The sequence below is a fragment of the Mesoplodon densirostris genome, chromosome 2 (assembly GCF_025265405.1).
Source record: "Mesoplodon densirostris isolate mMesDen1 chromosome 2, mMesDen1 primary haplotype, whole genome shotgun sequence".
NCBI classification, from domain to species: Eukaryota; Metazoa; Chordata; class Mammalia; order Artiodactyla; family Ziphiidae; genus Mesoplodon; species Mesoplodon densirostris.
In genome coordinates, this window is record NC_082662.1 from 7763103 (window position 1) to 7785526 (window position 22424).

General features: G+C 44.1%; 1 protein-coding gene across 3 annotated transcripts in view; it reads left to right on the forward strand.

The window, feature by feature from the left end:
• The window catches only part of UBE4B (ubiquitination factor E4B), a 116008-nt gene that overhangs the window by 85535 nt on the left and 8049 nt on the right, over positions 1-22424 (forward strand). For all 3 annotated transcript variants that reach the window (XM_060088942.1, XM_060088943.1, XM_060088941.1), the window contains 6 exons: positions 3794-3892; positions 4604-4839; positions 10741-10867; positions 12532-12676; positions 16754-16888; positions 19299-19490. In XM_060088942.1, the coding sequence (XP_059944925.1) occupies positions 3794-3892; positions 4604-4839; positions 10741-10867; positions 12532-12676; positions 16754-16888; positions 19299-19490 (934 nt within the window). The remainder of the gene's footprint in view (positions 1-3793; positions 3893-4603; positions 4840-10740; positions 10868-12531; positions 12677-16753; positions 16889-19298; positions 19491-22424) is intronic.

A 22424-nucleotide genomic window follows, 5' to 3' on the forward strand; every position in this document is an offset into this window, starting at 1 on the left:
TGACATAGTGCTTTTTGAAAATTGGCTATAAAATCTTCAGGGTTTTTTTTTTTTTGTCGTTGTTCTGGGTTTGTTTGGTTTTTTTTTTTTTTTTTTTTTTTGCTTTTATTTATTTAGTTAGTTACTTAGTTATTTAATTTTGGCTGCGTTGGGTCTTCGTTGCTCTCTGCAGGCTTTTTCTAGTTGCCACGAGAGGGGGCTACTCTTCGTTGCAATGCACGGGCTTCTCATTGAAGTGGCTTCTCTTGTTGCGGAACACGGGCTCTAGGCACGCGGGTTTCAGTAGTTGTGGCATGTGGGCTCAGTAGTTGTGGCTCACAGGCTGTAGAGCGCAGGCTCAGTAGTTGTGGCACACGGACTTGTTGCTCTGTGGCATGTGGGATCTTCCTGGACCAGGGCTTGAACCTGTGTCCCCTGCATTGGCAGGCAGATTCTTATCCACTGCGCCACCAGGGAAGCCTCGCTTTTATTTATTTTTTTAAATTGAAGTAGAGTTGATTTACAGTGTTGTGCCAGTCTCTGCTGTACAGCAAAGTGACTCAGTTACTCATATATAGACATTCTTTTCTTTTTTAATATTCTTTTCCATTATGGTTTATCACAGGATAGTGAATATAGTTCCCTGTGTTTATACAGTAGGACCTTGTTGTTTATCCATCCTATATATAATAGTTTACATCTGCTAATCCTACACTCCCAATCCTTCCTTCCCCCACCCCCCTCCCCCTTGGCAACCACAAGTCTGTTCTCTATGCCAGTGAGTCTGTTTCTGTTTTGTAGATAGGTTCATTTGTGCCATATTTTAGATTCCACATATGAGTGATACCATATGGTATTTGTCTTTCTCTTTCTGACTTCCTTCACTTAGCATGATAATCTCTAGTTGCATGCATGTTGCTGCAAATGGCATTATTTCGTTCCTTTTTATGGCTAAGTAGTATTCCATTGTATATATATGTACCACATCTTCTTTATCCATTCATCTGTCAATGAACATTTAGGTTTTTTCCATGACTTGGCTACTGTGAATAGTGCTGCTGTGAACATAGGGGTGCATGTATCTTTTTGACTTACAGTTTTGTCCAGATGTATGCCCAGGGGTGGGATTGCTGGCTCATATGGTGATTCTGTTTTTAGTTTTTTGAGGAATCTTCATACTGTTCTCCACAGTGGCTGCACCAACTTACATTCCCACCAACAGCGTCGGAGGGTTCCCTTTTCTTTATACACTCTCCAGCATTTGTTATTTGTAGACTTTTTAATGATGGCCATTCTGACCTTTGTGAGGTGGTACCTCATTGTAGTTTTGATTTGCATTTCTCTAATAATTAGCAATGATGAACATCTTTTCATGTGCATACTGGCCATCTGTATGTCTTCTTTGGAGAAGTGTCTATTAAGGTCTTTTGCCCATTTTTCAATTGTGTTTTTTGATATTTTTTGCTGTTGAGTTGTATGAGTTTGTATATTTTGGAGATTAAGCCCTTGCCTGTCACATCATTTGCAGATACTTTTCTCCCATTCCATAGGTTGTCTCTTCATTTGTTTTTTTTTTATGGTTTCCTTTGCTGTGCAAAAGCTTGTAAATTTGATTAGGTCCCATTTGTTTATTTTTGTTTTTATTTCTATTGCCTTGGGAGACTGACCTAAGAAAACATTGGTATGATTTATATCAGAGAATGCTTTGCCTATGCTCTCTTCTAGGATTTTATGGTGTCATGTCTTATGTTTAGGTCTTTAAGACATTTTGAGTTTATTTTTGTTCGTGGAGTGAGGGTGTGTTCTAATTTCATTGATTTACATGCAGCTCTCCAGCTTTCCCAGCACCACTTGCTGAAGAGACTGTTTCCCATTTTATATTCTTGGAAAATTGGCTATAAAATCTTTGATTGATAGAAAAGGAAATTGGAAGCTAAACGCTGGAGTTAACAGGATATTAGGTCCCCCTAGACACTGGGTCCAGGCAAATCCCTAGCGAGTTCAGAGAATGAGCTGAGAACATTCTTGATCTCTTTATCATCACCTGGACAGCTCCTCCAGGCAGCCATTTTTGTTTTATTTATTATTATTTTATGGTTATTATGAAATCTCAGGATCACCAACGTTGTTGAGGTTGGCCCAAGCCCCCTGCAGGAGTGGAAAAGATTGGGTTGGCCAAAAGGTTCATTCAGTTTTTTCCGTAAGATGGCTCTAGTAGCACTTAGTTGTCTTTAACTTCATTCGAAACAATTTTGTTAGGTTGTATGTGACAGCTGTCATATCAGTGTGCATTTAAAAAAAAATCAAAAATGGTGAATTTTTGTGTAGCCATTTTAATATTGAAGATGGAAGGAAAAAGTCAGATTTTCAGCATATTATGCTCTATTATTTCAAGAAAGGTAAAAATGCAGCTGAAACGCAGAAAAAGATTTGTGCAGTGTATGGAGAAGGTGCTGCGACTGATCGAATGTTGTCAGAAGTGGTTTGCGAAGTTTCGTGCTGGAGATTTCTCACTGGATGACACTCCACGGTCGGATAGACCAGTTGAAGTTGATAGAGATCAAATCAAGACATTAACTGAGAACAATTAATGTTATACCATGTGGGAGATAGCCGCATACTCAAAATATCCAAATCAAGAGTTGGAAATCATTTGCACCAACTTGGTTATGTTAATTGCTTTGATGTTTGGATTCCACATAAGTTTAAGCAAAAAAAACCTTCTTGACTGTATTTCCGAATGCCATTCTCTACTTAAATGTAATGAAAATGTTCTGTTTTTAAAACAAATTGTGATGGGCAATGAAAAGTGGATACTGTGCAGTAATGTGGAATGGAAGAAATCGTGGGGCCAACGAAATGGACCACCACCGACCACACCAAAGGCTGGTCTTCATCCAAAGAAGGTGATGTTGTGTATGTGGTGGGACTGGAAGGGAGTCCTCTATCATGAGCTCCTTCTGGAAAACCAAACGATTAATTCCAACAAGTACTGCTCCCAGTTAGATCAACTGAAAGCAGCACTCAACAAAAAACGTGCGGAATTAGTCAACAGAAAACGCATAATCTTCCATCAGGATAACGCAAGACTGCATGTTTCTTTGATGACCAGGCAAAAACTGTTACAGCTTGGCTGGGAAGTTCTAATTCATCTGCCGTATTCACCAGACATTGCACCTTTGGATTTGAATTTATTTCGGTCTTTACAAAATTCTCTTAATGGAAAAAATTTCAATTCCCTGGAAGACTGTAAAAGGCACCTGGAACAGTTCTTTGCTCAAAAACATAAAAAGTTTTGGGAAGATGGAATTACGAAGTTGCCTGAAAAATGGCAGAAGGTAGTGGATCAAAAGGGTGAAGACAGCGTTCAATCAAGTTCTTGGTGAAAATGAAAAATGTGTCTTTTATTTTTACTTAAAAACCGAAGGCACTTTTTGGCCAACCCAATAGTATTTAAAGTACATGTGTAGCTCTGTTGACTCAAACAGTTTGAGTTCCATAAAATGACCAAACATGACCCTTTTATTTCCTTCACATTTATTGCATTAATCTTAATGCAGTAAATAAAAATCAAGAAATCAAGAAAAGGAAAAACAAAAATGTTTCACGTCCACCCTAGCCTATCCCTGTCTTCATTATTCCCTGTTCATTTCTGGTTGTAGTTTCTTTGCCTGTGCACTTTTTACATAGTTCTGTTATATAGAATGAGAGCTTTTTCCAAATGAAACACTTACTTGTAATGGTAGTATGATATTCCTTGTAGTTTGATGTGTCATGATTTCATTTTGTAACCTGTACTTTTTCTCTTTGACAGTGTCACACTGCCTTTAAGTTCAGATGTCCCCAAGGTATTCGCAGCATTACCTGAGTTTTATGTAGAAGATGTTGCTGAATTTTTATTTTTTATTGTACAGTAAGTCCCATTCACATATTACAGAGTTCTAATATGTGTTTATATTTAACATGTACATTATATTATGAACCTCCATCTTAAATGCCACTGCTTTAACCGAATGCTGCCTGGAGACTGGAAAAATAAATCCGGCTGTGGCATCCAGCCAATTCCAATAATAACTCAAGACAGAGGAGGATTAACAGTGCTGGTAATAATGTGCTCTGTGAAAAGTGAGTCGAATTGTATGTCTGAGAAACAAGGAGAAAACCGTTTATATATATCTGAGTGAACATTCAAAAGCCAGAAATACCCACCTCTATATTTTGTACCAAATTTTTTCTCTATTGTAAAATTAAAGAATGCTTACAAAGAAATAGGTTGAGTTTATAACCAATATTTGAACTTTGAAAAAATGAAAACAACTCCATCAACATATTTTTTAAAGTCTTTTTGGTCGTGAAGATCATTTGTAAAATTCACCTACGATTTAATCACACCTTTGGTTTATTATCTAAAACATAAGTTAATATAACGTGCTATGGCCAATAGACGCAATGGGTTTTAAATCTACCTAGTTGTATTGGGAATAGTCACCTTAAACTCAGCAAGTTAAAGGGAATTCCGTGTCCTGGCTCCTAGACCTATTCGTCCCCTTCCTTGCCTAATGACACCAGCATCCACCCGTGTTTTCTCAGAGCTTTACTACCTGTTCCTCTCACCTTTCTTCAGATACTCTCCTCAGGTGCTTTATGAGCCCTGTACTCAGGATATTGTGATGTTCCTTGTTGTGATGTTGTGTAACCAGAACTACATCCGAAATCCATATCTGGTGGCCAAACTCGTAGAAGTCATGTTTATGACTAACCCTGCTGTTCAGCCACGGACCCAGAAGTTTTTTGAAATGATTGAGAATCATCCTCTCTCCACCAAGCTGTTGGTCCCTTCCCTGATGAAGTTTTATACAGGTAGGTTCCTGATGTGTACAGGTGGGCAAGGTCGTCTAAAGCCAGTGGTTGAAGTTGTTCTAAACCTGTTACCTAATATTCTGACATCGGCTTATAAGTATGGCCCACTAATACACTGCCAGCAGAGCATAAACTGTTGGTTATTTTTCCCCTGAGTTGTGGAAATATTACACTGACCACTCTATATACGAGTCCCTGATGATTCAGTGAGATCCATTGAAAGTCAGATGGGTAACACTGAGATCAAGTTGGTGTTTTTATCTGAAACTACCTGGGTCATTGTAGCTTTTAACTTACAACATTAGTTTTGCAACAGTGTCCTGTAACCCAGAGTTTCAAAACTGGGTAAAACGAGGAGCTTGTTGAAAATGCTTATTCTTGGAGATCCCACTCAAACCAATGGAATCAGGATCTCTGAGAGGCTTCACTCATTGACTAATTCTGTACATTCGTCCAATGCCTACTATTTGCCAGGCACTGTTCTAGGTGCTAGGTGACAATGGTGAACAAGACTGAGAATGTATCAGACACTCTGCAAGGAGGTCTTCCTCTTCTGGTTGAATTGTATTCCAAATTTTCATTTTTAATTTGGCTTTTGAACTGCAAATGTGTTTTCATAAAGCCTGTTACTTAGGGGATGCATTCACCTGTTCTCTACCAAAGGCACGGGATTGTACAAATAGAACATTTTCCCTCCAGTTTGTATATTTCTCAGGAAAGGAAGTGTGTTGTCTGTCTTCTTTTTATTTATTTATTTATTTATTTATTTATTTTTGGCTGTGTTGGGTGTTTGTTGCTGCGCGCAGGCTTTCTCTAGCTGCGGCGAGCGGGGGCTACTCTTCGTTGTGGTGCGTGGGCTTCTCATTGCGGTGGCTTCTCTTGTTGCGGAGCACGGGTTCTAGGCGCACGGACTTCAGTAGTTGTGGCATGCGGGCTCAGTAGTTGTGGCTTGTGGGCTCAGTAGTTGTGGATCGTGCAGGCTCAATAGTTGTGGCACGTGGGCTTAGTTGTTCCACGACATGTGGGATCTTCCCGGACCAGGGCTCGAACCTGTGTCCCCTGCACTGGCAGGTGGAGTCTTAACCACTGCGCCATCAGGGAAGCCCCTGTCTGTCTTTTTATCTTCTATTGAACCTAGGACGTTCTGGGTACCCATTTAGCAGAATGTACTCGCCATGCTCTTAGAAGAAACACCAGCCTCCCGGAGCACAGTCCATTATTGTTCACGGCGGCGGCAGCGGTTTGAGGATTCCTTTGTGTTCAGTGACAACCACCCCTTCCCTGTAGACCAAGACCTGCTCCTGCTTATTTTGGACTGGTGCTGACATCTCTCTCTGTGTGCTTCTGAGGCTCAAGAACCTGTCTACCTCCTTTCCCCTTTGTCACTATTATCTTATGTCACCTACTGGGAGTTTCTCTCCTTCCCCAAGCCTGCCTGTATCCTCTTAAACCTAAACAAGTATGCAGGGCTCCTGAACTTGTGTTAACATGCTCACCTTGGCAACAGCAGAGAACACGTCTGCATAAAAGGCCCCCACTTGGCTCTCCTGTCCTCCTCTTACCTCTCAGCCCTGGTAGGAGAGGACCACGGGCCATTCAGGTACAAGCGGTGCATCACCCGTGCACAGGACGGGACCTTGTATGGTCCCTTGCACCTGTCAGGCTTACCTGAATTGAGGGTAATTCTGCATTTCTTAAAATAGTGATGAGGTACCTCTTTTCACCTATCAAATTTATTTTTAAGATGGGAATACCTAGTGCTAATATGGTTGTAGGGAAATAAACGAACCTGCAGAAGTCTGTTTCATCTCCTCTGTAGCTCGTGTGTAGAATTAGTGCTATGAAACTCTCTGAGAATGTAAGTTGGTAAAGCCTTTCTGGAAGGCAAATTGGCAGTCCGCACCAAAGCCTTCTATCTTCCATATCAGTCAAGGCCCAGTTAGGATGACCTGCCAGTTAGTTTAAGAGAGAGAATTTAACATAAGGAACTGGTGAAATAGGTAGTGGAAGACAGAAAAGGCAAATAAGGAACCCTGGGGTAGTACAGATTGTCAGTGCAGGGAGCAGCCATCATCTGTCCCTAGGGCTGGGGGAACCGAGGGAAAAGGCTGGGGTTATGAGATTCTAGTGCCTCAAATCAGTGCTTAGGCAGAACTGAGACCCAGGCCTGAGGAAGCATGCTGGCCAGCTGGTGCTGGCGTCTCTGAGGGCATGTGGGATTCCTGGTCCTGGGAGTGTGGAACAAAGCTGGAAACAGGCCAGCTGCTGCTGCTGGGCTGGAGAGTCCATGATGGGAGCAGCAAGCCAGCAGAGGTCCAAGTCCCTTCTTCAGTTTTCCAGCTCCCCTGCAGCGCTCCTTGTTGGCGAGCCTAACGGGGCCAGCTGGCAAAGGGAAACTTAAGAGTCCCAGCGTCAGTATCACAAAGCCAAGTATAAAGGGTGGATTTGGGGGGACCTCCCTGGTGGCCCATTGGTTAAGACTCCGTCCTCCCAATGCAAGGGCCCGGGTTCGATCCCTGGTCAGGGAGCTAGATCCCACGTGCACACCGCACCTAAGAGTTACATGCCGCAACTAAGGAGCCCAGTGCCGCAACTAGACCAGACCCGGCATGACCAAAGAAATACATAAATAAATGTCTTTTAAAACAAAAGAAAGGGTGGGGTGGATTTGGGGCTGAGAGACAGCAGCTAAATAATGAGTAAACCCTCTTACATGTAAACTTCATTCATAGTAATCGATTCTGTGGGAATAAATATAAATGTCTGTAAATGTTTATAACAGCATTCACTGTGTTAGTATTTATAATGCGGTACAGTGAGAGTATTAAAAACAACCTAAATTCCTGCCAATTGTGGGTCAGTTAAGTAAATTATAGTTTATCCATACGGTGGGTCTATGTGAACCATGAAAAGTAGTGTGTTAATTACAGTACGTGGTTAAGTAATAAAAAGTAAAGAAAATGCCATGTAATGGAACAATATGTCAAGTATGACCACGATTTGGTACACATATATATATATTACAGAGAAAGTATGGGAGAATATATGCCAAAATATTAACAGTGAATTGGTTATTTATGAATGGTAGAAATGTGGGTAGCTTGGTGTTGTTTTTTTTAAAAAATTATCTGAACATCTTAATTATTCTACAGTAAACATGCATTGTTGGTATTAAAAAAAAAAATTTAGTTAAGTGCATTTTGTACTCAGATAGTGCCCTGGGCCTGTCACTGTGGCTTTGGGGTAAAGAACAGGGCTGGGCCTCTTGCCCGTGAGACCAGTGCTGGGCCTGGGGGGCCCCCCACCGGTAAGGTTCCAGGAGCTGGTGGGCGGGTGTTGTTTCTCCTTTCCCTCTTGCCACCAAGCAGTGTGCCCTCTGGCCCTGGACCGCGTCTGTGGTGGTCCATGGGTATTAGATGATACCCATGCTAATAATAGCCACTGCTTATTGAACATTTACTAATCCTTTCACTTAATCCACACAACAGTCCTCAAGATGGATGCTATAAATATCTCCATTTTACGAATGAGGAAACTGCAGCTTAGAAAGGTCAAGAAGCTTGCTGAAGGGAAACAGCCAGTGAGTGGCAGCGGCCTCAGCAGCTGGGCATTGGCACAGGTGCTCCTCCAGTTACCGCGGGCCCTGCGCCAAGGGAGCCCTGCCACGGGCGTGGTGGGCACTCCCCATGTGTCCATCAAATCCATGTTAAGTCCTGCTGACTGAGGTCCTGGCTCCTGAGCACGGCTGACTCTCAGACATGAATTAGAGATTGATCTCTGGAACAGGCTCCTCTTTTGCACCCCAGAGAGAGTATTCTAGCTTAGACAATACTTAAGATCAAATGTTTGTTCCAAAAATAAAACTGAGTTTCAAAAATAAGAGTATTTTATTTGTACCACAGCAGTCAGTGCCTTAAGGACCAGCTCTCAAAACTTGGCTTCTCAGAACCAGGAAGAACACTGATAACCGAGACTGTTCTCTTCCCCACGCTGATCTGAATCAGCAAAGCCAGCGTTAGCCCAAGTAGATTTGATCACTAATTCAACAAATACGTATGGAGCTCCTACTGCGGGTCAGCTTTGGTGTTGCTGCCAGGGCCTAGCGGTGAGGACCCCAAATCCCCGCCATCACCAGTCAGGCACCCTAGCTGGGAGACAGACACTGAACCCATAAATGAGGTAATTCCAGAGAGTGAGTGTGAGAGGAAGGCCTGGTGCTGCTTTAAGAAGCATAGTCAGGGGAGGTCTCTGAGGAGATGACTTTGGAGTAATGTTGAAAATGAGACGCAAGAGGGAACCATAAGCAGATCTCAGCCACAGTGTGCAGGCAGTGAGGGCAGCAAGTGTAAAGGCCCTGAGGCCCAGGCAGCCTAGTGAATCAAGCAAGAAGACTCATGACGGGGGAGCAGCTACCAGGGATAGTTCATTGCAGGCCTCTTAGAACTAGGACTTGAGAATTAGAACTTGGGCTGATGCAATTTTGAGGGAACATTAGGAATGAATTTTTTTTTATTGTTGGGAGAGATGTACATTGATGGGTAGTGAGTTAATGGTCATTACTCAGCCTCTGCTATGTTCAGGATACAGTACAGGTGTTATGAGCCATTTAGAGCATCGACGAGGCTCTTTGTCAGCCCCCGGTGTTCTCCTGTGGACTCTGCTAAATCAGCCCTCCACGCTTTAGTTCACACTTTTATACAGTTAATAAAATGACACTTAGTTCAGCTTAAAGAAAGGTTGACCTAATGAATATACGTAAGTGCTTTTAGATCTTTGTACCATAGGTCTTAGCTTATTCCTTTTATCTTTAAATAACTGTTTTCCTTTTTAATCCCAAGAAACTGTTCATTGGCAAATATAGAAAATAGCAAAAAGAAAATAAAAATCATTGATAATCTCTGCACTCAGAGAGAATCTGTTAACATTTTGCTCTGTATCTTTCCAGTCAATTTGTATATCATGTGTGTGTGTGTGTTTGTATTTGTTAATATGATTGGACCCAAACTGTATATTTTGTTTGGTAGCCTGTGGTTTTCACTTAATATATCACAAATACCTTTTTGTGTTCTCTGTTGGGCACTTGGATTATTTATATTTTTTTCATATAAATAGTACTTTAATGAGTATCCTTGGAGATCAGTCTTTGAACATGTGTTTTCTTGAATAGAATTGGTGGGTCAGAAAGATGGGCATACTGGTGGCTTGTGATACATTTTGTCAAACTGTCTGTTCATCCCCACCAGCATTTATAGGGTGCCTTTTATCTTTTCCTTGAGTCGTACTGTCTTTACCTGACAGTTTTCCCTCTTTTTAAGATTTGTCATGAATTCAGGCACTTCTCATGCTTAAGCTGTTTGTCTTTTGGATAACTAAGTTTGATCTTTGTTCCATGTAAAAAGATACATGGATGATGGTAATTGGTAAATGAATGATGAGTACAGAGATTTACTATGCTTTTCTCTACTTTTAAAACATCAATTATACAAAAGTAGTTAAAATAATAGTCACATTTAGTAGGTATGTGGCCCTTAATAAAACTTAACCCAATTTTTTTCCTGATCAGGGATACCCATTTAAAGTTCTATGGAATTTCTATAAATTAGTAAGAAAATTGGGGGAGTTATGAGAATTCAGATTCTGGTCATGGGTGTTGCCAAGCTATTTTCCCAGCCCGGTTCCTTTTGTTATTGTGTCGTTGCCAGACCTTCGTTGTGAAACTTTTGTCTTCAAAACCACCTCGTAATTTCTCTTCTGCCCTCCATGTGAGATACAGACAAAATTTTATCACATCTCTGATTTTGCAGATTTGTATTATTCATTCAATGACATTGTAGCAGCAATAACTGCTTTTAGAAAGGGAAGAAAGTACATGTGCTTCAGTCCCTTGTCTTTCTTCTTTAGATGTTGAGCATACCGGAGCCACCAGCGAGTTCTATGACAAGTTCACCATTCGCTATCATATTAGCACCATTTTTAAAAGCCTTTGGCAAAATATAGCTCACCATGGCACCTTTATGGAGGAGTTCAAGTGAGTATTGGGCCCCTAATGTCACAGCTTGCTCTCTTGCAAATCACAGGTAGAGTGGCCACTTAAAAACTTTCACGGCTGGGTTCTTGTTGACTGTTTGCTTGGTCTCAGCCTCCCTTAAGTTTTCCAGATGGTTCTGCTAAATGTGAGCAGGGTTATCTAAATCTCTGTGCTCGACAGACATTGCTGAACTTTAGAGTTTTCAAGATACTGTGGGCATGGTATACATAGAGAAAGAATCTATAACTCTTCTGAAATGATGTGTTGTGTTTTTTGGTGTTTCCTGATTACAGTATTAAATGAATTTGCAAAATGCCTGAAATGAGATCTTATGGTGCTCCTGAATATGATATCAAGGTTTAGAGTTAGAAATGTAAGGAGAACTTGAGATTCAGAAGCAGATAGGGTAAGGCTGTCACTTGAAGTGACGTTCTTTGTAGTGAGGCCCTAGACCTTGATTAAGGGCTTTTCATTACCAACCTGAAATTTCGGTGACTACTTAAACCTGGACATTAGTAATTCCATCTAAGTTACTGTAAAAAGAAAGGTGCTTCAAATAGAAAGGTAGGTGAAAATATTGAATTCTTGAATTATTCTTCAGAAGAAATTTTATCCCATCTCCTTGTATCTTTTGCAACCCATGTTCAGTCTTTGATCAAGCCTAGCTGTCACTTGTTTACCGAGTTACTAGTCAACAGTATAAGTATGACCAGTGGAGTAGCCATTTGCTAGACACCTTTCTGCAGAGTAATCTCTTTAAGTTAGTTATCTCGGTGAACTGCTCTTGTCATCAGAATTACATTCCAACAAAAAAAGCTTGGCATGAGCTTAGGAGACCAGGCAGGCCCACAGCTTGATCTGCCTGGTGCTAAGTATGAGTGTTCATCCTGAACTTCCCATGTTCCTGAAATCCAGGCCTCTGCCCTTGCTCACAGGAACTTCTCTTCCCCGCACCCCCGGCATGGGCTCATTGTCCTCTGGTCACCCAGCAGTAGATCCTGAAGTGTAGCTCCTCTTTTCTCTACTAATCTGGCAGATACAGAGTCTAACAGGTGGGCCAGGCCCTCTCAGCTCACCAGCAAGTTCCTCCATTATAATAGGATATGCAGGACAGTTCCAGAGATTGGAAACTTCTGTTTCCATAAGGTATGTTAATATCCTACTTTATCAGTATTACAGCTTCCAATTTTTCTTCAACCTGTCTTTCTTTATAATAAAGAAGAACTGTATTGGAAGTTCTCTTATCTCTTATATGTGGGTATTTGTGCTTTCCTTATATGTTGGGGAGTTTAAGCATATTTTCTTTCCTACTCTGGAAGAGTGTTTTCTCTACTTAAAATTGTTGAGGGAATGAGCTGGGGAGTGCTGGTAAATCCACTCTCTGGGGTGGGGGGTGGATATCAGCATTTGCTGGTCGTCCGGGGTGTAAATAACGCCACTGTTGCCAAATTTGAGCTACCAAGGGAATTTGCTCACAGAACTCTAGAATGTTAGGACTTGGCTCTCGGGAACCCTGCAGGGTGGCTGTAGCACATCGGTGGAATGAGCTTATCAATTAATATGGAAGAATAACAAGGTCTCAGGAGATGTAGGGCTGCAGCACCGGAGCTGCACCTCCGCTCCAGGGACATGTGTGACCATGTACCGTGTAATTGCCTTTTTAGTTCCGGGAAGCAGTTTGTCCGCTATATAAACATGCTGATAAACGACACAACATTTTTGCTCGATGAAAGCCTGGAGTCTCTGAAGCGGATCCACGAAGTGCAAGAAGAGATGAAGAACAAAGAACAGTGGGACCAGCTGCCCCGGGTGAGGACACGGTCCAGGTGATGGGACAGCATTGCAGGGAAGCAGCCTTGGCCCCGGGCAGCGCCCTGCTTTGGGGGCTGCATCTGGGTCTGAAGGCCTAGGTCCGACAGACTTGTCGGTACTTGTTACCATCCCACCTGTGGGCTTCTGTGAAGCTAGAGCCCAGGTTTGGGGTAGGAGAACCCTTAAACACTTGACCTAAAGCTAGGAGATGAGGTGAGAAGTCTTTGTCCTGAAACCACTCTCTGCCTTTTTAACTTTCAAGGACTGTTTTGGAGAAGAGCTTTTATTGTTTGAATATGTTAAGATTTAGGAAAGTAACTAGGAAAGAAATCTCTAGAACTCTGTCTGCTAGTCAAGAATTGGGTTTGTTCCTATGATCTTCTTTGGACATCCGTGTGACTAATTCAGGAGGGCTCTGATGGGGTGTTTTTCCTCTCAGTACATCTTGGTTTTTATGTTCAGTTATAAACAGAAGAGGTCTGTTTTGCCAGGTTCCATGAGAAATTCCTGCTGTGCCGGTGATAGCACACTGCCCTCTCCTGACATCGATTGCCACCATTTAGACTTATTAGGCCCTTCGCAGCTCTTGGTGACTTCATATATTGGTTAGTTCTGCTCCTTGTTTTGTTAGGTTCAAAATCAGAACTGCTTTCCAGAAAGTAGGGAGGACCACTTTTTCTTTTCTCGCAGCGGCATTCTCGAGATGAAGATAGTACTGAGGCTGTTCTAAGCTGTGGAGTCAAAACTCTCTTAAACGTAGAATGTCGAGGCACACTTAGGGGAGGTTTTCATTCCAAGTATTCCTGCAGCTTTGATGAGAATTTTACGTCTTACTGCAGCCAACGTGCTTCAACTACAAACTTAAACCTTCTGGGGGGACTTTGTGCAGAGTCCGTGGATGCTGGATTTCTCTGGTGTCCACGCCACCACGCTCCTTGAGCCCCTCTAGTTGTATTCAGGAGGTAGTACAGTGGTCGTCGTCTTTTCCCTCGGCACTGTACTCGCACCCTCTAGATGGCGTGCATCCTACCCACCAGCCTCTTACGCATTTCTAAACACATATGCCTTTCTAAACGCTCCTTTGCCTCCAAAACCCTCCTCCTGCCGCTCTCCGTTTCCCACCGGGCGGCATCATCCCCAGGCCTGAGGCTCCCCAGGGTGGCTCTAAGACATCCTCCCCTGCTCACCCCTTGTCACAAGTCCGTCAGCTCGAATCTGGTCCAGTCGCCCGGCCTCTGCAGAACGTGCCGGGGAAACAGATGAGCTCTAGTTGCAAGAGCCCCGGCTTCGGGGTCCAGGGGACCTGGGTTTGAGAACTGTCCCTGCCGCACATTAAAAGTTCTTCCTCACTGTCTCCTAGCCCGTAAATCAGAGATAGTTCTTGCCTTGTGGGAAAGTTGTGAGGAGAGACGGATGGTGAGGACGTAGTTCATGACCAGCCCAGAGAAAGTGTTCAGGATGCGTAGCTCCTATTGCTTTGTTTGCCTTGAGACACTTCTGTCTAAAACGCTGTACATTCTACTCTTACGTATTAAAATCTTACCCATTCTTTGAGGGAGGTCTTGTCCGAATACTCCCTCACGGCTGACCTTCCCCATCAGTGGAGCTGCAGAGTCTCGCCTTTCTCCCACTCCTGTAACACCCTCTTTATGTCACTCATGATGCTGATGTTGGACCAGCTTACATTGTCGATGTTGGGATACGGGTCTGTGGCACATTACCTCGTCCAGAGTCAGTGCTTATGATAATAGCATTTGTTTATGAGGCGACTGAGCAGATACTATTGATTTTTCTGGTCAACGGATGGAAAAGGGCATAAATAATCCCTAAAAAAATGTTCCTTCAGAATCAGGTCTGCTTGACTTTGGAGTCACATCCTGCCTCCTGCCTCCTGCCTCCCCGCCTGGTCCTCCCAGGTGCTCAGCTCTCAGGCTTCTCTTCTCTCTCCATACTTGCTCCCTAGGTCATGTGTTTCTCGGTGAGGACGCTGGTTGGAGTTTTGCTATAAGAGTCATTCTTTGCTATGAGACACGGTCCCGGACACTGCAGGACCTTTAGCCTCTCTAGCTCTTGCCCATTTAATGCCAGTGATGTTTCCCTCCAACCCTGGGTCACCATGCAACCAGAAACATTCCCACACGTGGCCTGATGCCCCCAGTTGAAAATCACTGCTAGCTGATCTCATCTGTTCCAAGGCTTTAGCTGTCTGTATTCTAACGACTCCAAAATGTGCCTCCCCAGCTCGGCTCACTCCTGATTCAGGCTTACATAACCAGCTGTTGACCTCCCCCTGCCCAGTGGTCTAATAGAATCTCAAACCTGACTTGTCCAAAACTGAGCCCTCGATGTCGTCCCCCAGATCTCCTCTCCAGACCGCCCTGTCTCAGAAAGCGCCGACCGCATTCTGCTCATTGCTCTGGCTCAGCACCTTCTAGAGTCTTCCTTGATTCCTCTCTCTCCCAGCAAAGGCCCCTAGGCTCTGTCGTAAAGTATGTTTGTTATCTGACCTCTTCCCCCACCTCCAGCTCACTACCGTCTCTTAACCTGCATTACTGGAGTAGCCCCCCATTTGGTTTCAGCCTCCACCCTTGCTCATGTGCATTCCAGCAGGATGGTGTTAAAATCTCAGTCAGCCTCTCATCCCTGCTCTGCTCAGAGCCCTTCCAGGCTTCCCGAATTCTCACACTCGGGCCTGGAGGGCACTGCAGTCTCGGCCCCGCCCTTCCCCTTCGCTCATGCTACCCTGCCCCCACTTGCCTCCTTGATCTTCCACCGAACAGCAGGGCCTTTGCACTTGCTGTGCACTTTGCACTCCCTGAGCCCGGAGTGCTTTTCCCCTGATTCTTGCTGACCCACTTCCTTCAGATACCTGCTTAAATGTTACCTCCTCAGAGAGGCCTTCCCTGACCACCCTTTCCAGACTAGCACCCCAGCCCTAGCACACTATTCCTCCACCCCCCACCCCAGCCCTGCTTTATTTTTCTTCATTGTTATTATCGGACTTATCTGTATCTGTTTGGGTGGGTGTCTGTTTATTGCTTATCTCCCTAACTGGCGTCTAAATTCCATGAGGTAGGGAGCCTTCTTGGTCACGTTCTATGCTTCATCTCCAGGACCTAAAGGAGGCCTGGCCTGTGGAAGGGGCTGGATCACACTGATTGATGAAGGAACGTGACACCCAGACACACACTGAGGTGGTTCTCACCTTGCTCTTCTTCCATCCTCCCTGCTTCAGCCTTTCGTTCCTGACCGAAGGGCGGTGGGCAGGTCACCCAGCACTGGTGCAGGATCTCCACAGGGCACTTACCCAGGGGGCACTCGTGTGGCTACATTAGCTGTTCTAGCTGTTTCCCCTCCCCCAAGGTAAAGTAAACAGGCCTCTGAGCAGATGTAGGAATTTAAGCCCGTACTGATGTTTCTGTATTTGGTCTATCACAGAGCCTTCAGTAGATTCCACCTTATTTTACCCATGAGTCAAATATACCTTATTGTCTTGTTTCCCAGCCTATGGCAGAGTAGAAGGAGGAGGATGGCACCAGAGGCAAGCATGCTGACAGTTGTAGAGGTTGACAGCCTAACAGGTGTGGAGAGACAAAATTCAAAAGCTGAGCAATCTACAGGCCCTTGGTGTTGTGGCGAAACCTATAGGCCTCAGTGTGATAGCGCAGCACGCCTGTGGTTTTCAAAATAACGATGACTACGCAGACGTTATTAAGGACGGTGAATATCCTTTATTAGCACATGTATCAGGCAGGACGTAAGAATCACTTATTGCGTCCTGCATAGCAGTTGATGGTGAGTTCTTTTATCATTGAGGAAACTGAGTCTCATGTAAGTTAAGTCATGTGCCAGGGTCCCCTTATTCAAAGCCCTAAAGACATCTGATGGCAAAAGGAATAAACCTCAGTAATCTGGAAGGTTTGCTGTACAGGTTGTTGTATCATTCCCTAAGTATGTTGGCTGTATTATGCACTTTCCCATTTATGAGCTGACTGTATTTTTCCTTCACACTTGGTGTTTGCTGAGCTGCTGACTGTACTGAGATGTGTCTGGCATCTGTTCACTGTTCCCCAGGATCAGCAACAGGCCCGCCAGTCCCAGCTCGCTCAGGATGAGCGCGTTTCACGCTCCTATCTTGCCCTGGCGACAGAAACCGTGGACATGTTCCATATCCTCACCAAGCAGGTCCAGAAGCCATTCCTCAGACCTGTGAGTAGAACCTTGGGGGTATTTGTTTTTGTCTGTTGGATTCCACATTCAGAGTCTATCACTTATAACTAAATAGAGTAGTTGTTGAAATCCTGGGTGTTTCAGCACCACAGTCACCGATCGGTGAGATTCTGTTACTGATGTTGTGCTAATTGATACACACAACATTCTATCGATAGTCTGAAGTCTGCAAAAGGTCACTTCCAAGATAACTTATATCACTTTCTGCTGAGACAGCACATTGGATTATTAATGTTGAAGCTGTGACGTATTTTTATCATCATCGACTCCAGTATTTTATTTATAGGAAAAGTATAAGGTGACATCAATTGGAAATGAGACTGTATTAAGTAGAAATAATTGATAGTGTATGAGATCTTTGGTTCTCTTCGGTGTAGGTTTGTTACCCTCAGGAAACCAAAGGTTAACAAGAGCCATAATTAGGGTTTATGATGGGTCAAAGGTAGCCAGATTGTTTGGCCTTGACTTGATTGATGAGACCGGGATCCTGTTTCTGAAATCGAAACTGAGGGGCATAAATGAAGATCTCTGCTTCTCTTCAACAACCCCCCGCAACACACACACACTCACACACACACACACGTGCACACAAACACACACAGAGTTTAGAAGTCTTATGGTGGGGCCGGGGCCAGGATAGTGAGGAAGGCAAGAAAAGGGCCTGAGATTTGGTACTTGCCCATATGGAGACAAGTTTACAGTGGGATGTAGTTTTACTACACGTTTCCTCCAGTTTCCCTGTTTACTCTCACCTCCGTCATTATCACTACGCCCTGTCCTACGTGCAACTCAAGAGGTGAGCCCCCTCCTCTGTCCCCTTTACATTTCATGTCTCTTCATAAATAGATTTCAGTGCAAGAGCAGCAGAACATGAAGCAAAACAGTGCATCACTGAAAGCGTAAGAACGTTCGACTCATTGAGATAAGGTACTTCAGACACTTGCTTCCCTTAAAGGTTTGCAAATGGACTTCTTTAAACTTTTTCTATAAAGGCCAGACAGTAAATAGTTTAGGCATTGTAGGCCACATGGCCTCTATTGCAGCTGCTAGCTTTGCTGTTGCTGTGTTCCAGTAAAACTCCGTGAAGTGAGGCATCAGGCCAGATATGTCTCGCAGCTAGCAGTTTGCCAATCCCTGCTCTAAGTCATGTTTTATTTTGTGTTCAACTACTCCGATGGCCGTGCTCTTTGATTGTTCAGAAGGTCAGAAACTATAAAAATTACTTGAGACTAAATTATCATAAAGCCTATTTTTAGTTCTAAATTCTTCATTTTTTTAAAGGAAATTATTGAAAGCTAAGTCTGTTATTTTCATGTCGATTAAAATTAATGTTTTTCACGACCTACTCTTTGATCTGAGCTCTCCATACACCTGGGTCATAGTCTGCTGCCCCCCGGTCTTTGCCTGTGCCTGCTTTGATCTCTCCTTTTCCTTTGCTGCACTGTTTTCACCTTCTTTGCTGGTTAGCACAAAACTCTCCCACTTCAGGAAAAAAAAAATTACCAATTATATCCTATTCTTATCCCTCCTTAACCTCACAGTTTCTTAACAATTAAATACAGGAGTACTTTTTACTTTGTGCAAAAGCAGGTCCTTTAGAAGCCAAACTTAAGTTGAATTTGTATAAATCCAGTCATGAAATTTAATGAAAACCTTGTTACTTTAAAGAGAACCTTTCACAGCTCATTTTTTATGGCCGGTGTTTAATACTCTGTAAGCCAGGTTTTCCTATTTCAGGTTTGCTTAAAGCAATGTATGCCCACCTGTAGTAGGTACTGTGTCATCTTGTGGGGTTATAGCATATTATTTCATAATTAGTTTTTAGTTGTTTCATTTAAGTTTGTTTTGTCTCACTGGCTAGATTTCAAACTATTCAAGACATAAATTTTATCTTCTACCTCTTTTATATTTCTTCACTTTTTGCATCTGATAAGTAAATAAGAATGGTGAATATTGCCTGAACTGTCAGGGACTTGAAATTTATAGAAAAATAATGCATAAAATGATGGCTGAAAGAGAAACTTTCGTGACACGTGTGATGATGATGGAATTATGAATAGTTTCCCTCTTTTACCCATTTCTCAACAAATTCAAAGTGATCCTTGTTTTTATAATTAAAGCATGAATTTAATGAAAATGTTGCCTTTTTGGTATTTATAAATATTCCATCAGCATGCAACATTCTATGAAGTATTAGAATTACTGGATTAGAAATGGAGAGTAAAGAAAAGTTTGAATAGAATGTCCTTCTTCGTATGATATAGCACATATAAGGGATTCTTTGAAGACTGAGCCTGCCAATTCCTGTTCCTCCACTGAAATGGGAGTTTTGGGTCCTTCTTGCTTGTCTCAACAGCATGAATTGTCCTATTATCCCGTGATTTCCTAGGAACTCGGACCCCGATTGGCTGCGATGCTGAACTTTAATCTTCAGCAACTCTGTGGTCCTAAGTGCCGTGACCTGAAAGTTGAAAACCCTGAGAAATATGGCTTTGAACCAAAGAAGTTGTTGGACCAGCTGACGGATATTTACTTGCAGCTGGACTGTGCCCGGTTCGCTAAAGCCATTGCTGACGACCAGGTCAGTGCCCAAGGGAACAGTTTCAGAGGGAGCCTGGAGTTCAGGCTCCTGAAGTGGGTGACTTGAGTTTGCTTCCCTTTGGATTTCCCGGCAGACCCTGCGCGATCACATATCCATCTGTTCTTGGATTTTCCCCACTTGAAATCAAGGAAGGTGACACTTTTCAAAATGTGGTTTGAGAAGTTTTTAGTATGTAAATAGAAATAATGGCCACAGTGGCGAGGGGAGCTTGTCTGGTGTAAATGGATGTGACTCAGTTGTTTTCCTTTGGGCGTGAAGAGCGGATTTGGCTCTCAGGTCCGTCTCCAGTTGAGTTCGTACCCATCTTGCTAAGGGCTTCCCTCGACAAATCAGTTACATTCCCAGAAAGAGCCTGGTTTTCGCAGGGAATCCAAATCTTCTTCCCAAGAAGGAGATTTAATAACAGCTTCAGTGCTGCCGTTATTTCTGTGGTTCCAGGTTTCAAACCGTGTATGTTATCTTTTTTTTTTTTTTTTTTTTTGCGGTACGCGGGCCTCTCACTGCTGTGGCGTCTCCCGTTGCGGAGCACAGGCTCCCGACGTGCAGGCTCAGTGGCCATGGCTCACGGGCCCAGCCGCTCCGCAGCATGTGGGATCTTCCCGGACCGGGGCACGAACCCGTGTCCCCTGCATCGGCAGGCGGACTCTCAACCACTGCGCCACCAGGGAAGCCCCGTGTATGTTATCTTTACATTCTTCCCTCCTTTATTCCTTGTGTCCCTCTGATCATATCCATTTTGTGGTTTTCATTTCCACAGCTACCGATTTAGTCCAAGCGACCCCTGCCCGGCCTCGAGTTTTCCTGTTTCAGTACCTCATAGAGGGCTCCCCGTGCCTCCACGTCCCTCTATCCTGCAGCCTCTCCAGCGTTATAACAACTGATGGGTATCAACCACACATCAAGCTTTAGCCACGTTCCATGTTTTCACTTGTAATCCTCACAAAATCCTACGATTTAGGTTTAGTTGGATTTCCTGCTTTACAAGGAGGCACACAGAGGTTACAGAGCCGCACAGCTGATGTGAGGCGGAGGCAGGATTCCCACTGGGCAGTCTGGCCCTGAGCCCATGTTCTCAGCTTCTCTGCTCTCCACTTAAAATGCCCCCAAAGTGCCATGTCTGTTTCAGTCTCTGCATCTTTGTTCACATTATTTATCCAAGTCTTAACTCACATCTCAGGGTAACCATCACTAGGCATTCCAGAAGGTTCTTTACTTATATCTCATCCAAAGGTCAAAATAGGGGAATCGTAGGTACTTTTTTTTTTTTTTCAGTAACAGCTTTATTGAGACATAATTCTCATACATAGGTACTTCTGGATAAAGCAAGAGGTGTGGTCTTGACAAAGCACCTGCAATGGAAAAAACCACATATGTCTAAAGCAGTTTTTCCATAAAAAGTCGTGGTAAATGAGCAGGTTAGGTGTTTGCAGTTACTTTGGGTAGATGCTAAAATGATTCTCTAGCCTATGACTGTATGATGCTGCACGTGTTGAGAAATGGAAGATAAGCGGTAGCCTTAAGAGAGACAAGAAATGGAAATGCTCCCCAGGCAAGGTCAGGTTGTCTGCTTGGGCAGCAGGCCGGCTGGAGCTGCGCCTCTCTGGCGCAGCCAGAGGTCGGGTGTGAGGAGTCCCCGGGGACTCCTCCGCTTTCACTGTCAGGGACTCAGAAGGGTCCTTTAGCCTGCTCCCTCTTCCCCTGGTAGGTCTTGCTGTGGCTGCCACGTCGCAAGCGGTTATAACACGTAACAGAAAGTTTGCAGTGTGCACGAGCACAGCACACCCAGTGAGACGGTGAAAAACAAGTGGGTGACAAAGGAGTGTTTCCCAGTGCTTCCAGCTGCCTCTCCTTGGGGACCAACAAAACACCCACACTGCCTGGTAATGCCTGTGGATTGTGGTGGTGGCACAGGTGGTGGCCTGTGGTGGCACATGGCTTGAATCACAGGCAGCGGTTTCTGCACGGTGGCACATGGGTCTTCTCGGATGTCTCAATAGCCCTGTTCTTCCAGACACGTGAAGCAGGCACACAAGTGCCAGTGGCACAGTGGAGAGAAAAACACTTTTTAAGTGGGTTTTTTGCTGCCTTGTACAGTGTGGCGTTTGTCTTGATTGTTGGACACTTTCCATTTATATGGGCTGTAAGCTGATGAGGGGCCTGCCCACTGGATTGTTTCGGAAGAGGGGCTGGGGGGGGGGGTGCTGGGGGTGGAAGGATGGAAGACTAGAAAACTCCAGGGAGGTGGTAGACTTTCGTCTTCTCCCTTGGGAGCACTGCTCTTGGTTCGCTCTGGTTCCGGCTGGTATGTCTTGTTTTCCTGGGAAGACAGAGGAGAAAAGAAACAGCAGCCGAGCAAGGGAAGAAACTGAGAGCCTTCTCTCCTGTGCACTGAGAGCGGGCGGAAGACAGGTGCCCGGGAGAGGTGACAGATGCCCCAGCATGAGGAGCCCTGAGCCTTACACTCACAGGCCTGAGGAGAGAGCCCCTCGTCAGAGAGGGCGTGTGACAGGACAGTTGGCCCTGGAGCCCAGAGAGCCCAGGACAGAGAGAGGTCTCAGCCTGACACAGTGAGCTGCACTGAGGGCCAAGTCTGCCTGTGGTTTCCAGGCAGATGAACGGCAGATCTGTTGTTCACGGAGCACTGTTTGTTAACACCACGTTCCATTAAACAACAATAGTAGTCAAGAGCCCATGTAATGGGGACTTCCTGGTGGTCCAGTGATTAAGACTTCGCCTTCCAGTGCAGGGGATGTGAGTTCGATCCCTGGTCAGGGAGCTAAGATCCCACATGGCTCCCGGCCAAAAAACCAAAACATAAAACAGAAGCAATATTGTAACAAATTCAATAAAGACTTTTAAAAAATGGTCCACATCAAAAAAAAAAGAAAAGAAAAGTCTTGGGATTTCCCTGGT